The sequence below is a fragment of the Thalassophryne amazonica genome, chromosome 16 (assembly GCF_902500255.1).
Source record: "Thalassophryne amazonica chromosome 16, fThaAma1.1, whole genome shotgun sequence".
NCBI classification, from domain to species: domain Eukaryota; kingdom Metazoa; phylum Chordata; class Actinopteri; order Batrachoidiformes; family Batrachoididae; genus Thalassophryne; species Thalassophryne amazonica.
The window spans coordinates 2580470-2598232 of NC_047118.1; the positions used below are offsets into that span (position 1 = coordinate 2580470).

The 17763-nt window shown below is 39.9% G+C and overlaps 2 protein-coding genes across 2 annotated transcripts in view; both read left to right on the forward strand.

Annotated features, from left to right (window-relative positions):
- The window catches only part of hsd17b14 (hydroxysteroid (17-beta) dehydrogenase 14), a 30856-nt gene extending 20307 nt beyond the window's left edge, over positions 1-10549 (forward strand). The window contains exon 9 of the mRNA XM_034190062.1: positions 10201-10549. Coding sequence (XP_034045953.1) covers positions 10201-10347 — 147 coding nt within the window. The 3' untranslated portion in view covers positions 10348-10549. The remainder of the gene's footprint in view (positions 1-10200) is intronic.
- A 192-nt stretch (positions 10550-10741) lies between these two features.
- Positions 10742-17763, forward strand: part of bcat2 (branched chain amino-acid transaminase 2, mitochondrial) — a 28733-nt gene continuing 21711 nt past the window's right edge. The window contains exons 1-3 of the mRNA XM_034190061.1: positions 10742-10914; positions 15341-15412; positions 16680-16880. Of these exons, the coding sequence (XP_034045952.1) occupies positions 10897-10914; positions 15341-15412; positions 16680-16880 (291 nt within the window). The 5' untranslated portion in view covers positions 10742-10896. The remainder of the gene's footprint in view (positions 10915-15340; positions 15413-16679; positions 16881-17763) is intronic.

The window sequence follows — 17763 nt, forward strand, 5'->3', positions numbered from 1 at the left end:
CTTCAATTGTTTTTCCTGCAATCGTTACAGGAAGTGGGCGTGTAAAAGGTATTATTTGAGTTTTCCCAGAGAAGCCGATGGTCTTAATTACAGACCCAGAGAGGGGGAGATGAGCGCCCATTTTCCCTATGCAAGAGTATGTTGCCCCTGTATCCACCATGAAAGGGAAATCTCTGTTTTGTATATTAACAGTGACGGTTGGCTCTTCCTTAGGTATCATCGAAATAGCCAATGCCACCGTTTCCCCCTCTGTCTTCTCTAGGCCTCCCTATTGCCAATAGGCAGAGGGTCCAACCCAAGGTCGGGCCGGACAATTTCTCATTCGATGTCCAGGTTGTCCACAGCTCCAACACTCATTAGAGGGTTGATCCCCTATTGGGGGTGTTGGTCCCATAGGCGGTCCCGCTTGACTGTTCCTGGGAGCTGAGTTCTGGAATCTGCTTCCAAATGAAGGTTGGCGAGATCCTCTTCGCCACCCTCCTCTTTGACCTTGAAAGTTCCGTGACTCTCCTCTCCACCCATGACTGTAGGTGGGTCCATTTCCGGGTGTGCCAGTGCTATGGTAGTGATAGTGATGCTCCACTGGTGCTGAGACTTCTCCTGCAGCAGTGCTCCCTGCTGCTCCTTGGGGGCTCTGTGTGGCTGTTACCACAGGTGCCTGTAAGGTGGCAGCAGTGTTTGCCGTAGGGCCTGTGCTTGCCGACTCAGAAGGAACAGGGGTCATCATTGGTGCCTGGGTCTTTGTTTTTTCTTTCTTGACTTTGGTTAGCTCTCCCAACTGCATCTGCACCAATTTTTTCGTCAGGGATTTTGCTGCATCTTCTTCTTTTTGTTTTTCTTTCTTGTAGATTTCAAGATGGTGACAAATATGCTCAGAGTATAAAGCCCAATTCATTTTTGATAGTCCCACGACTCCATCTAGGGCTTTCTGAACCTCATCTGGTAGAGCCTTTTTTACAGTTATTTTAAACAGGATTTCTGTTGCTGGAGAATGGTTCCATGCATTTCCTGTTTCCTCCGCCCATCTCTTCTGGAATCGGTGCAGGAACTTCTTTGGGCACTCTTCAGGTGTCCACTCCTCATCATCCAATTTAGAGGGATCCAAGACCTCAGGGTACTTTCTTCTCAGTCCTTCCCACATGGAGTTTCTATAGCGATTAAAGGGGACTTCATCATGTTGATTTGTGCCCATCATTTGTGTTAGTCCAACCTTTCCTGCTAATTCTTCAGTGTCATGTTTTCCCATGACATGGATTAGCAAGGCTTTTATGTCACCTAAAGACAAGGTTACCCCTGCAGTGCCTTCTTCTAAGGCAGTTATCCATCTCCCAGCTCCTTGGGTGATGTCTGGCAGTCTGTTGGCCAGCCCCACCATGTCTGTCCAGCTCCATGGGGTATACACATGATGACCATTTCTAACCACCAATGGGCATATGAGGTCTTCGTCCTCCTCTTCTTCTGTGTGGGCTCCATACTGTCTTCCAGATCGAGTGCGACTGACTGGTTCCAGGCAGTCCATCCAGTCGGTTATATTCTGTTCTAAAGCCGCTATGTCTTTGGCTACACATTGTTGTCTTTGCCTGAGTCGAGCCTCTTTTGCACTCTCAATGATGATCTCACCAGAAATTTTTCGGGTGGGTGGCTGTATAATGTGATTCCCTTGATTGGGCGTCGACTGTTGTAATATTCTTCTTTCCTCGGTGTCCCTATGTCTTTGTATTCTTTCCTTCGCTAGCCGAAGTTGCTCAGCTAGTTCTTCATTATCTCTTCTGGCCAGATCCAGTGTGTCACAGAAGCTCTTGTGCCACTCTTCGGAGCCTCTATAGCCTGTGAAGGTCCAGTCGGCTGACTTATGGTGGGAGGGGACGGTTTTCAGTGGACCTCGATGTGCAGGCGGAGCCTTCAGGTCTCTCTCTTTATCCTCGTCTGCCTCTGTGTCACTGTTATTTGTGGCCCCCCCTGCTGGTCGTGGTGAGCGACCACTTACTTTCGGACTTGGAGACCTTGTATGATCCATTTGACAGACTGAGGACCTGTCTCCTTGTGGCTCTCGAGCTTTTAGTGTCAGTGTGAATTTGCCCTCCACATCCATGCCTTGGTCCTCTTCACGAGTTTCTAATACAAATTGTCCAGCTGTCTTTCCCATATCATGACGTTTATATGGGGGTGGCTCTGATTCCCAGCTCGGTGCACTGGCTTTAGTCTCTTTGGATCTTTCCTCTGTCATTTTTTCTCTTTTCTGCTGTAGCCTCTGTGCTTCCTGCTTGAACAAGGCCAAAACTTCTTTTTCTTCAGTGCGTTTTTTGTTGTTTTTTACGTTCTTCTGCTGATCTTTAATTTCTTTTTTCTGTATTTCTACCGCAACTGCTTCACACATCACCGGATCAAATGATCCCACCAAAGGCCATTGCCTGCCCCCATGTGACCTTTTGTGCCACTTTCTCATACATTGGTTGGCCTTAGTGCGTTTTCCTGGATATTTTCTTAGTACTAAGTCTAGCGAGGTACTTTCCCGACCTTGACCTTGAGAGTTACCCATGTAACCCTGACAAACGCTATGTGAGGTGTTTCTATGGTGTTCTGGTAGTCCCTCAGGGGCTGTCCTGATCCAGACCAATAACTTGCTGGCTGTAACACCTGTTTTGTATTTTAAACCCTTAAAAGGATTAAATTTCCAACTGCTATGCCCGTCTTCTTTTTCTTTAACTAAATATGAAAATTTACCTGTTTCCCAGCGAACCTTCCTTGGGACCACAGTCAGAGTCAACCTAGGAAACAGTTCTTCACCTGGATCGGTTGGTAGTGTTACTAAATGATTTAATGGTATGCTAAGTTCTTTATTAGGGTCAGCACAAAGCAGCTCCAGCCACGGGGTTAAACCCTGATGCCACAGACGTCTTATCAGCAGCTCCCAATTAATTAGAGGGAATTGTTCTTTCTTTTGTTTCAGATTGATTACCTTAGTAATCTGCCATAATTTCTGATTGATCTCTTGTTCGTCCTGCCAATGTTCTGCTCCTACACTGTCAAAATAGGTCCTTTCCAGCCAAAAATGTGTCCTGATTCCCTGGGTTTCGATGTCTCCGTCAGTCAAGTAATGTTCTGGGAGTATTATTTCATCATCACTTAAGTCTCCCATCAAAGACTGTCCCAAGCATTGATCAGTCTGTCAGCTTTTTCACTATAATCTAAGCTTTATCTCTTTTTGATTTATAACCAACTTTATTTATTTAATCCTCTTACAACCCTAACACCTCCTAATGTCTTTGCTCCCGACTTTCTATTTTCCTTCCAATTTTTTTATTTTTTTTATTTTTATTTTTTTAACTTTCTGCTTCTCGTCTTTTTCTGCTATGTTTGTTTATTAGTTTTCTCTCTTTGAAATAATATCTACCTTCTCTGTATTTACATAGCACTCTTCTCCTGTCTTTTTCTTCACTGTCTCTGTTTCACACTTTCCTCTCTGCCTGTCATGCACCTCCCAAGTCCTCCTGTTGGGTCTAAATACCTCCCCCTCGTACTCTTTCACATTAATCTTGTATGTCAGCCAGCTTGCAAGCCCTCACAGCTTTTTGCTTGCACCTCCCCGCTTACTCTGCACTCTCCCACACACAATTTTCAAAAGCTTTATACACAAAAATTATTAAAAACAACTTTCTATATATCTCTATCTAGACTTCTGCCACTTTTCACTCCGCGGCTTTAAACAACCTTTTTATTCACTTAACACCAATGTGTACTGTTTAAGCATGTATCTCTTCTTCACGTTAGACAGCTTCTCCGGCGCTGTCAGCAACTTCATATATTACTTTTTTACAAGCCCTCTTTGAGCGTACAATATTTAATTTACTTCTACGCCTTACTGCGCCTCGCGTGCGTATCCTGTGCTTAATATATTATTTTTCACAAGCTCCTTTCTGAGCATACAATATTTCATTTATTTCTACGCCTTACCGCGCCTCGCGTGCGTATCCTGTGCCTTTCTGCACTTTCTTCTACCTTTTTTTTTCACTTACTGAGCTCCTCGTGAGCTTAATGTGCCTTTGCACTGAAAATATTCTCTTTTTCTTTTCTTATAAAAAACTCATATTACTGTGTACTTAATTACTTATTCTTCTCCCACGCCCCACAAGCGTGTATCTGGTGCCTTACTGCACTATTTTCTGCTTCATTAATTCTCATGTATTCTGCACTAACTCTTCATTCATTTTATTTTTTTTTTATAGTTTTTCTCTTTTCTTAAAAAATGACGTCCTTTATTGAGCTCTTTTACTTACTGTCAGCTGTGCCACTTTGCACTTTTAAATCTCTTTATCACGTACGGTATTTCTACTGCGCCCCCTCAGGCGCTTATCTTGTGCTTCCTCTGCACGTATTCTCTGTTAAACTCTTTTTCTCACTTATTTCACTTCAGTCTCTGTTAAACTCTTTAAACAACCTTGTATTACCTTGTATCTATTTGTCAGTATACTCCCCTAAATTAACCCCTACAGCGCATGCTATCAGCCGGCACGTTAGTAACGAATTTCAACACCAATTATTCCCCAAGCATCCAGGTTAGTTCTCCACGCACTCTTTCCGCACCAGAGTTCATGAACATTCCTGACCTTTCACTCACATAGACATTCTTTTTCCCGGGAACACACACACCTTCTGAGCATTTTATCTACAAGGCCTGATAATTTTCAATCTTATCTTTTTTTAGTCTCTTATCAATTTTCTTAGTCCAGGTTCTTTTGGGTAAGAGGCAATTAAAAAATATCACCTGTCAACTTGGGCGGAAATCCCGACTCACTCCTCCAGATCGTGCAGAAATTATAAAAGGTTTCTGCTTACCTTTTAGTCGTGATCACTGTTATTTACGGTCTGGAGGGATGAGCTGGACTGCCCCAGGCTGCCGGAATGCCCCTGGACCCTCCTGAAGCTGGCTCGCCAAGTTCTGTCGCGGCTCGTCTTTAGTCTTCTCAGGATGTCGTCTTTTAGATAACACAAACTAATTGCAAGTGATATGCTAGAAAATGACACAACACTTTAGAATAATTCAGCCTTAAGCAAGATAAAATGCACAGAGTTTTTAAGTTTATTTAAGCCTTCGACACAAAGCTTAGACAAACTGAGTCCTCTAGAGAGACTGAATATGACAACCGCGCTCGTCTATTTATTGGAGACCCGCGGGCATCGCTCCTCCTTCGACTTTTTTATTTATTTCATTCCCAAGACATGGTTTTCTATTGGAAGCGTCCTCTAGTGAACCCTAAGCAGGTGTTAGGCCATTATTTCAATGTGACAAACGCTCCCATTAAAACATGAAGGATTTACAACTGATTTTTTTAAAAGACCTTCAGCCACAGGTGCAGCTGGCCTGAGGCCCCCTCCGCACGTGGCCTCAGCCACACGTGCAGCTGGCCTGAGGCCCCGGCACGTGGCCTGCGGGAAAGCACCTAAGAGGCCTTGGAAAGCCCCTGACAGACTGAATGACTAATAGAGCCCTTTTTTTTGGGTTGAACACCTGCTAGTTCAACCAGAGGACATACAGTTCGGATCAGGACACTTGATAGTTCATCACAGTTCAAATATGGACCTAAAAATTCTTCTACAATACTATTGACCGTATTTACAAGTGTATGTAATTTATCTTCTACTATTGGTTTATTTCCCACCAGACTTGATCCTACATTTGAAAAATAATCATTAAATCCATTTGCAACTTCTTTTATGTCATATATTTCTTTATTTATCTTGACAAAGTAATTTGGAAAAGTTGCTTTCGCTCCATCACTTTCAGTCACACTTTTTATAATTCCCCATGTTGCCCTCATATTATCTTTACTCTTATTTAATTGTTCACTATAATAATCTTTTTTTGTTTCCTAATTATTGTCAGTAGTTTATTTTTATATTTTTTGTATCTGTGTTCTGTTTCCTTTGTTTGCATTTTTTAAAAAGCACCTGTATAAATAGTTTTTCTTTGCACAAGCATTTTTTATTCCCTTTGTCAGCCATGGTTTTTACATCCTCATTGAAGACAACTTTGGATGCTGTAGCTCCTCTGAAAAAGAGAGCTTTAAATCAGAAGTGCCTGACTCTGTGGTATAACTCACAAACTCGCAGCTTAAAGCAGATAACCCGTAAGTTGGAGAGGAAATGGCGTCTCACTAATTTAGAAGATCTTCACTTAGCCTGGAAAAAGAGTCTGTTGCTCTATAAAAAAGCCCTCCGTAAAACTATTAGAGAAAAAATTACTCATAACCATCCTAAAGACGTATCTTTATGTTCGGCTGCTTTCAGTGATGCCGGTATTTGGTTAGACTCTTTCTCTCCAATTGTTCTGTCTGAGTTATTTTCATTAGTTACTTCCTCCAAACCATCAACATGTCTATTAGACCCCATTCCTACCAGGCTGCTCAAGGAAGCCCTACCATTATTTAATGCTTCGATCTTAAATATGATCAATCTATCTTTGTTAGTTGGCTATGTACCACAGGCTTTTAAGGTGGCAGTAATTAAACCATTACTTAAAAAGCCATCACTTGACCCAGCTATCTTAGCTAATTATAGGCCAATCTCCAACCTTCCTTTTCTCTCAAAAATTCTTGAAAGGGTAGTTGTAAAACAGCTAACTGATCATCTGCAGAGGAATGGTCTATTTGAAGAGTTTCAGTCAGGTTTTAGAATTCATCATAGTACAGAAACAGCATTAGTGAAGGTTACAAATGATCTTCTTATGGCCTCAGACAGTGGACTCACCTCTGTGCTTGTTCTGTTAGACCTCAGTGCTGCTTTTGATACTGTTGACCATAAAATTTTATTACAGAGACTAGAGCATGCCATAGGTATTAAAGGCACTGCGCTGCGGTGGTTTGAATCATATTTATCTAATAGATTACAATTTGTTCATGTAAATGGGGAGTCTTCTTCACAGACTAAGGTTAATTATGGAGTTCCACAAGGTTCTGTGCTAGGACCAATTTTATTCACTTTATACATGCTTCCCTTAGGCAGTATTATTAGACAGCATTGCTTAAATTTTCATTGTTATGCAGATGATACTCAGCTTTATCTATCCATGAAGCCAGAGGACACACACCAATTAGCTAAACTGCAGGATTGTCTTACAGACATAAAGACATGGATGACCTCTAATTTCCTGCTTTTAAACTCAGATAAAACTGAAGTTATTGTACTTGGCCCCACAAATCTTAGAAACATGGTGTCTAACCAGATCCTTACTCTGGATGGCATTACCCTGACCTCTAGTAATACTGTGAGAAATCTTGGAGTCATTTTTGATCAGGATATGTCCTTCAATGCGCATATTAAACAAATATGTAGGACTGCTTTTTTGCATTTACGCAATATCTCTAAAATCAGAAAGGTCTTGTCTCAGAGTGATGCTGAAAAACTAATTCATGCATTTATTTCCTCTAGGCTGGACTATTGTAATTCATTATCAGGTTGTCCTAAAAGTTCCCTGAAAAGCCTTCAGTTAATTCAAAATGCTGCAGCTAGAGTACTGACAGGGACTAGAAGGAGAGAGCATATCTCACCCATATTGGCCTCTCTTCATTGGCTTCCTGTTAATTCTAGAACAGAATCTAAAATTCTTCTTCTTACTTATAAGGTTTTGAATAATCAGGTCCCATCTTATCTTAGGGACCTCGTAGTACCATATCACCCCAATAGAGCGCTTCGCTCTCAGACTGCAGGCTTACTTGTAGTTCCTAGGGTTTGTAAGAGTAGAATGGGAGGCAGAGCCTTCAGCTTTCAGGCTCCTCTCCTGTGGAACCAGCTCCCAATTCAGATCAGGGAGACAGACACCCTCTCTACTTTTAAGATTAGGCTTAAAACATTACTTTTTGCTAAAGCTTATAGTTAGGGCTGGATCAGGTGACCCTGAACCATCCCTTAGTTATGCTGCTATAGACTTAGACTGCTGGGGGGTTCCCATGATGCACTGAGTGTTTCTTTCTCTTTTTGCTCTGTATGCACCACTCTGATTTTAACCATTAGTGATTGATCTCTGCTCCCCTCCACAGCATGTCTTTTTCCTGGTTCTCTCCCTCAGCCCCAACCAGTCCCAGCAGAAGACTGCCCCTCCCTGAGTCTGGTTCTGCTGGAGGTTTCTTCCTGTTCAAAGGGAGTTTTTCCTTCCCACTGTCGCCAAGTGCTTGCTCACAGGGGGTCGTTTTGACCGTTGGGGTTTTTACGTAATTATTGTATGGCCTTGCCTTACAATATAAAGCGCCTTGGGGCAACTGTTTGTTGTGATTTGGCGCTATATAAATAAAATTGATTGATTGATTGATGGTTTATTTACTCTTTTCTTACTAATTTCTATTAATTTACAGTATTTATTATATGATTTCATCAATATTTTCATAAATGAATTATATGCTACATTAACATCACTGACATAAACTTCTTCCCAATTTTGATTTTTAAGGTCATATTTTAATGCCTCTAAGGCTTTTAATGATTGCTAACATCTGTCATCAAGATCCCATTCTTGATAATTTCATCTGTTCTATTTGTAATATACCATTGTTCTCTGCTAGCAGGGCACAGGACACAGCTCACCAACCCGCTGCCTGTGACTCTAAGTGACCCCCCCATAATTATTCATAACTGTCCAACTGTTGTTTTGTCATTTGTGTTGGTAGCATTGGCCCAAGCAGAGGGTCACCCCTTTGAGTCTGGTCTGCTTGAGCTTTCTTCCTCAAATCATCAGAGGGAGTTTTTTTTCTTACCAGTGTCGGCTGTGTTCTTGGTTTGGGGGTTGGTAAAGTTAGACCTTATGTGTGTGAAGCACCTTGAGGCAACTTTGTTATGATTTGGTGCTATATAAATGAAAATAAATTGGAAATTGAATTGAAATAACTTTATGACTTAATGTCTTAAACTGCTGAGTTATTAATCATTTTTAAAAAGTTACAGTGCACGTCATGCTCTCACCGTATGCTGCAGGTGGAGTCATAGACACTCAACCGCATCACGCTGAGGAATCCATGTGTAAACGCCACCACCAATAGGCAGCAGGACCAATACAGGACTTCTTGCTGTTAGTCTGTCATTTTGTCAGCTTTCTCACACATCGCTAGCAGGGTGGATCCAGAAACCTTTGGTTGGGCGTGGGGGGTGATTGATGGCAATTGGGCAATCTGGTCATTCTTGGAATGACGGCATAATTTTGTGACTGCTATAAAAAAGGAAAGATTTACCATAGTAGTACGCAAAAAAGTCAAATTTGCAAAGTAATCTACTCATTTTTTTTTATATTCCTCATAAAATTGGAAAAGAAGATCTATAAATCACAGTCTACAAGTAGATTATTGTACCCCAGCAACATATTACTGTGGGGTCATACACAGCAAGAACACAAATATAATTTATATTTAATTAATGCAAATTGTGAATTAAATACACATCTATCCATGTGTGAAACATTGTTACTCTTTCAAACTTCCTTAGTCTCTATTATTACTCATGCATTGTACTTTCATTAAAATAATGCATCATTAATACTTACGTGAGCTTCCCATATTAAATGCTGAGGCTTTGTGATCAAAGGTCAGATGTTGCAAACATTTAGGGAGGTTAGATGGACTGGAAACTTTAAATTGTCCTTAGGTGTGCGTGCGGGTGTGAATGTGTATGTTTGTCTATATGTGTCCCTGTGACACACTGGCATCCTGTCCAGGGTGAACCCGCCTCATGCCCTGTGACTGGGGGGATAGGCTCCATCCCCCCGTGACCCTTAATTGGAGTAAGCAGTTGAAAATGAGTGACTGCGTGTATGAATTTAGAAGAATACCAGCAATTGATATATGACACATACGGTTTGATCATGAGTTATTTTAATTTTTTGCTTAATGTGACGTTTATTTGTTTGTCATGAATAAATGTGACAGGTTAGAAAAAGATTTTTGTAATAAGTAGGCTACTGATAAATTTGATTAATTTTCAAGTTAAAAAACTACAATTAAATTGCAATAACAATCTTTTTTTTTTGGTGTAGTGCACAGTAATAAGCAACATGGCATCACCATGGTAACATGATATGTCACCACGTGCTGTTCCATTCTTTATTTATACCTTTCGAACCCTTGCAGCCTTTTGCACTGCCCACGTGACATCGTTAAGTCTGTGATCCTGTGTTCCTGCAGACATGATCCATTTTCCTTTTGTCTCTCTGTCAAACAGCTGATGGGTCGTATGGGGACAGAGGAGGAGTGTGGACTGGCCGTCCTCTACCTGGCTGCAGATGCCACCTTCTGCACCGGGATAGACCTGCTGCTTACTGGAGGAGCCGAGCTCGGCTATGGCATTAAGAGTCAGGTCCCGTGCTGACCTTGGTCCTGACCCTGGTCCTGACCTTGGTCAGCCTCCTGCAGTCTCCACATGCCATGATGAGTGGGGAAAACATTTGATTTAAGTGATCACTTTATGTAACAGGCATTATATAATAACACAAACTCTTATAATATGTTTTCTGACTGGTTTAGAATGTGTGAGGACTGTAATTCTCCTAAATAAACCGATGTTTCATTCATTTATTTGAGCAACTTGTGATTCTGCACCCACCCCTCTGAAGGACCAATCAGCAGCGTCCTCCACGTTCCGTGTTTACTTGTATCCAGCAATCAGGTGTCGACGCTGCCATCACGCCCACACACTGACTTCCTGATTCAAGCTTTGAGATAAATCTTTCCCTTTTTTTTTTACAAGCTGCTAATAAATTCGTGCTCCCATTAGTATTTTGCCGTCATTGTTGTTTGTTTTGATACAGTTGTTATCCACAAAAAGAATTATAGACGGTTGTCGTCAGAGTTGGAGGCGGAACTTTGATGTGAGGGTTTGTTGCGAGTCGAGCAGATTTTTTGTGGTCGTGACGCGGAGATGGCAGCGCTTCGAGCGGTGAGTCCACAGTCCCTTTATTATCTCTTTACATCCACTGTAAAGATAGATTATTTACTTACCGTATCACTGAAGTCAGCCGATAAAGTCCAGTCCCGATAATAAACTGGTAAAAGTGGTTGTTCACCAAGAGCGGTGAGGACAGACTGACGCAACGTCGATCCCAGACTCCACTCAAAAACTAGCCGACTAATTCTGCTCACTGTCACAGGACAGATATTACTTTACGAACACCTTTTAGGAAATAATTAAAATTTTGTCATACTATACACAATTCGGGTTCATTCAAACCAAAAGTTGAGACTTTATGTAAGAAAACTTGGTGGTTCTTTGCGGTGACACGCGACCCTTTACGGCTGTATTCTGAATAGACAAATGCTCTGAAAACTGTAATTTTTTTTCAAATAAGTGCGTATCAGAAGATAAAACGTGCCGAACTGTAAGAATAGTTTTGGACAGTGTAGTAAGAGTCAGGAATATTTTTTATTTGCTGTGTGAAGCTGATAATGTGATATCCTGCATAAACTAACAGGTTTTCAAACGGGGTTTGGCGTCACGTTTCTTTGTCCAGGAACTTTTACTTTTCAATGTATCGTATGTGTTATAACCACGTTGTGATGCAGCTGCTTTTTTGGGGGAGGGGGCGTCAACTTTACACTTAGCGCCATATCTGCAATGCATTGCTAAGTAAATGTGATTTTTCAGTTATTAATCACACATTAAAGGCGTGATGGCAGATGAAAAGTTGAAGGGCACTCATTGTTGGAGTCTGGGGTTAGAGGTCATCAGGCACAAACATTCAGACCATGTTTGGCAGCCACCATCCTTAGAAAAAGAAATCAACATGAGTCATTACATATGTTAGAACTGATGAGGCAAAATACAATTATTCTGTGGAGTGAATTTTGTCTCTTTTTTGTGCAAGCATATATATATATATATATATATATATATATATATATATATAAACTCCAAGAAATTGTTTTCAGAACAAAAATCAGGGTAGACTTTTTAAGCCCTTTTTTTCTTTGAATTCATCCACTTTCATTTTAAGTTTTTTGGGGGAGGGGGGTTGCTTGTGGGTCAAATTGTTTTGCAAGTCAAAAGGTTTTGCATATCAAAATGTTTTGCAAAGCAAAGTGGAAATCCTTACATAGCCATATTAATAATATGAGTAATATGAATTTATTTGGTACACACACATATTCTTAAAAAAAAGCTCAAAAACGAAAAAACTCAAAACAGTTTCCCAGTTTGTGCGGCTGAAAGGGTGTAGGCAGAAGCAAAGCTTACACACACCCACCCATTTTATCATTTACTACACATACACACACATATATATGTATGTATGTATACTCATGACAACAACAATAAACTAGAGACAAAATTAAGAAAAAGAAGTAAGGTTTAACATTTGCCTTAAATGAGTCAACTGAACTGGACTTTCTGATGTCAACAGGGAAACTGTTCCAGGCTCTAAAAACCTCATTATTACCGCCGCCAACAAAGTTTGTTTATCTGTTTGTGAACAGCCTGTAACCCACACTTTTCAGATAAGATAAGAAAAGCTTTTATTCATCCCTCAATGGGGAAATTTCAGTGTCACATCGCAGCATAGAACAGTAGGAATAGAAGGGCATGCAATAAAACAGACAAGTATCTCTTCAAAAACAAGAACTAAAAAAAAGCACTGAGTGCCGGGTAACGCTAAGGCTACCATTGTTCAGTTCAATGCTGCACTGCCGGGATGATATACACTGTCGGGATGTAAAAGTGATGTAAAAATTCATATGTTATGAAATCAGTTTTCAAGGTCAAAGTCAGGAAAAATCTCAGAAAATTGGAAAAATCCCTATCCTTTAACGTTGAACAGCTTTTCAAAAATTCATTACTCTGTTTCATATTTGAGTATTGTGTAGGATGGTACACAGCAAAATCACCCATGTTAAATTGACACTGATAGTGTACATGTGGTCCCACACTGGGTCATTGTAGGAACATATGTACACTGACCCAGTGTTAATTTAAAACTGATGGTTTTTGCTGTGTATCCTTTATCAACTGACAAAGTCTGATCCAGATGACATATTTTGTGTCCCTTTTAATTTAACATTAAAAACCCAATTTTAATGTATATTTTATGTTGTATCATTCATTGTGCCCCAATCACTCTCATATTTCAAAGTGAGGCACAGACTGGCACTCACTGTCACCTGACAAAGCTTGATCCAGATCTGATCCAGATTGTGGATGTTGTGGCATCTAAACTTAACTTTGAAAACCCCATGCATATTTGTTCAAGAAAACTTATGAAATTGCCACTTTTCATGATATAGGCTACCCAAAATCCTATTTAGAAAATATATTACTTATCAAAGAAACAAATCACAAACAAAAGCAGAACTATATATTTGCCATTGGAATCTGATGCATTAATTTGTCCAAAAGTCCCGTCTGAATCTGTCCCCACACTTTGATGCCTTGGAGGTAACAAAATTTTTTTACAATGAGAAGTCACATTTTGCAACATGCACAACACTGTTGTAACATTTATCTAATTGTAACCCTTTTAAATGTAGGTCAAGAATTTTGTAAAGTCACTGTAAAAAGGGATAAATTTGGTGTGGTTTTATCTTTTATTTATGTGTGTGTCTGTATGTATATGTATATATATATATATATATATATATATATATAGTCCTGCCTTTTCTAATTTAAGATGCATGTTCTTACACACACAGTTTTTGTTTTTTTTTTCTTTGTCACACAGATTTACCCACAAAACAGGTAAATTTCCAGCCTTAACTTTTTAACAAATCATGGTATAGCTCAGATAATTGGCATACAGGACACTAATATTACTGAAATAAACAAAAGAATCTACTCACAAGTTCACTATTCACTATTCAAGTTCACTAGAAACTGTTGCGATGATGAACTGTGTATCTTGTGATGGTGTTGTTACCAATTACATATTTAATTACCATATAAATTAATAAAAGTCATAAATCCTCACACTATGTTAAAAATCGAGACAGTCACCACTGGGCCTCAAACCTGCGATCCCTGTATTACAGGACGAACCTTCTACTACTGAGCTACTGAACCACCAAAAAAAAAGAATGTAATTCTTACCAGGTTGCTGTAGCTGCAGCAGCAGAGGAAGACACCAGCCCTAGTTATCCCGTTAATAGTAGGAGATGATTATAGTAACATCAGGGAGCACAAAGACGCTGTGTCCGTGCATGCTGCCATTTTTGTTTGTTTTTTATTATTATGTTAGAATAATTGATAATTTAGCAGAATTGCCAGTGAGGCAGCTGGGACAGGATCTTCCTTTACGGGGTATATCTCATGATGAGTGCAGTTAATGATGGTACAAGTCATGGGTGTGACGTCTGTGCGCTAGACGCTGATGTGATCAGAAGCGGTGTTACGGCAGGATGATCTCCGGGACTCTCTCTGGGGGAGAAGTCCTTGGACATACTCCCTCTGAAGAATCTTTTGAACATTTTAAAGTCATATTCATCACAAAATTATGAATGGTTATTACACGTCTTAGCTGGAGTCGTGTTGAAGAACGGATACTTCCTTCCCCGTGCCTCACCCTCGTGCTGAATGTGACATTACATCTTGGAAAAATAACATTTATCTTTTATTGCCTTACATTTAATCATAGAGACAGGCCGCACACAAGCTATAAACTGCTGTCCTTCTGTTGAAGACGTGCCTGAATATGTTTCAGATTCCATTCAGAGAACAGTGGCTTATGTTTGCAACATGCATGTGGCACAAACTAGGGATGGGACGACTAGTCGTAATAGGTGATTACGACTAGCTAACATCCGACTAATCAACTGTTTTTTATTAGTCGAAAGCCATTTAATAAGTTCATTTAACCCTTAAAAGAACAGACCTGCTGGAGCTGCCACCGCTCCCTTCACTCAGTGAGGAAAGTGTGTGAACCTCTGCAGGTGAGTTAGTTGGTTCAAACATGTCGTCTATGACTAGTAAATGAATGCAGGTATTGTGTTCATGCTAATGCTGTTTTTTGTATTTGATTTTGGGCTTATATTTGTTAAAATAAATGTCACATTTGAGTTTTGTCATGAAGATTCAAAATTGGCTCATTTCATTCAGTGTCAAATTTAGTCATCGACTTGTCGATGAATAATGGTACCCAACTAGTTGACTGGTGATTTTCATTAGTCGTCCCAACCCTAACACAAACCATGTGTGTTGATGTGTAGAAAATAAAGGATTGCAGCTGCTGAGCCACACACACACACACACACATTATTTTGTGTGGTCTAGCATAGCTTAAAGAAATTATTTCTTAGCTTGAAGGAATGAGATATCGTTTTTTTGTTTTTTTACTAAATTGTTGAAAAGATGTTTTTGCCATTGAAGCTGTTGTCATTTCCAGGCATTGCAGGGGCGATTTGTTCAGGCCTTCCTGTTTTCCTTCAAGTCACTGCGGCTTGCAAGTTCCTTCAAGGTAATGAATAAAATACAGCACAGACAGTGTATAAAGTGCTCTTTAATGAACTTAAATTGCATTTACATATAATCATAATCATCATCTTCACGCTGGCAGCCATATTAAATTTATGCAAATTACAATGCCCTCCAAAAGTATTGGAACAATTTGTATTTCACACATTTTAATTTGTTCATGCCCTTTCAAATATAAAAAAAAATACAACCCATGGCCTTATTAGGATTAATATTTTTTAACACATTTTTGACATCTTCGGGGTAAAGGTCACTGCCTCAGTACTCACAGCAGTGGGATTTCAGTCACTCAGTTTTTGAGAACTATTTACCATAGAGTGCCATACTGTTTGTATGTCTTCATAATTGATGTAAATAAAGTCCCAAGATGTATTCAGTGACTTGGAGATGTTCATGTATCACCTGACTTGTCTGAAGAAAACTGGCAAAACTGTTTATTTACAGGTATTATACCAAAGGGGCTGATTACTTATGCAACCCATCATCTTGGCTTTTATGTTTTTAATTAATTCATACCAAGTTGTACAGATTTGTTTTAAGTTTGAGTTTAAGGAAGATAATTTTAGAAATCTTTGTATTTTTTGTATTTGAAATGGCATAAACAAATTAAAATATATTAATAAATACCAAGTGTTCTGATACTTTTGGAGGGCACTGTAAGTCCCATGAACCATTAAATGCATTAAAGTTCAAGTCAATATGCCCTGTAAATCCAAAATATCTCAAAATGTCTGGTTTTATAAGTCCAAATGTGAGAGTAAATTGGGTGCTGTTTCAACATTTAAATCTTTTGGGAGCTGTTCGTATTTTATTTGGCGAGGCTTTGTGCATGTTTTAACGGCTTGGTCTCATGAGTTGAGCCCTGCAGCACCAACACGCAGCTGGAATGTCACGCTCCAGCCTGACTGCCTGCTGGCTTTGTCACAGAGCCGCATTACCATATGAATTAATGAAAGTCATTCACGTGGGATGAGTTGTGTTGAATTGACTCCCCTGTCTTTCTCTTCTTCACTCTCTGTATGTCAACTCAATTTGACTTATCTGTTTAACTTAATTTATCTGATTGATTGACTTAATTTATTGCTCGCTTTGTACAATGTTCAACTAATTGTCCCTTTAAAGTCCTCTTTGTCAATAACAACCTCAATTTTTTTTAAAAACCCAAAACTCTTTCTTGCTGGCTTCTCCTGCTTTCATTCCCGTCTCGTTCCTGTCTCTTCGCCGCTCTCCGTCTCATTTGTCCGATGCAGGCAGCGGATCTCAGCGTTGAACGCTGCACAGAATGCAAGCCCAAGCCCGACCCCACCACCTTGGTGTTTGGCAAACAGTTCTCCGATCACATGCTGACCGTCAACTGGTCGCAGCAGAGTGGCTGGGAGGCGCCGGAGATCAAACCCTTCCAGAACCTGTCGCTGCACCCCGCCAGCTCCGCCCTGCACTACTCCATCGAGGTGAGAGAGGAGCACCATGCTGACTGCTAACACCCTAGAGTGCTGGCGGTGTATGCCCGCACCTTTTGTGCACGCCTGCCGGTGTTAAATATGTAACAGATCATTGGTTAACGCTCAGAGTGCAAACTAGGTTTTTTTTTTTTTTTTTTTTGTTATTATTACTTTTTTAACCATCTCTCTGCTGATTATGTTTTGGTTTTTCAGAATATTGAGTCGTTTTACTTCATATTAAAAGTAATCAGCAACAGATTCAATATTCAAGACTTGAATTCAACCAGCACCGTTGTGCCGGCATTCTTGTAATTTCATTAGTGAGGCAACAAAGCGGCAGCAGCCAGTTCTCCAATTACTTTTGGTCCTATAAAATGCACGGCTGCAAACATGTTCTAATTTTTACACCTTTCCCCTGATTTGGATGTAAATACTGTGGTCAAATTAAAGCTGAAAGTGTGCAGTGAAAACTCATTTGTGTTCAACTCTATTAATTTGTGGTTGAACAATAAAATAACATCCATTTCAAGGGTTTTCCTTTATATGTAACTTTCCCCATTTTAAAGTGTATTCTGTTGATGTGTTTTCTACTTCTGTTACAATGATTAAAAACGGGACCGTGTATATTTTTACAGTACTGTTGTACAGCAGTGTCACAACTCCAGTACTTATATTATGAACAATCTATTACTGCAAGCAACAGGTTGGTTGTCATTGTGTCCCACATCAGCCTGTACTCAAGGTTCTTGAAATGGAGCAATATCGCCGCCTAGTGGACATTTACCATTAATACAAGTACAGCAGAGTTTTGTCAAGTAACAAAATATTGTTTTTTTGTTTTTTTTAGTGTAAGCTGCAGTTTTTGTTTTGTTTTGTTTTTTGAACCCGTGCA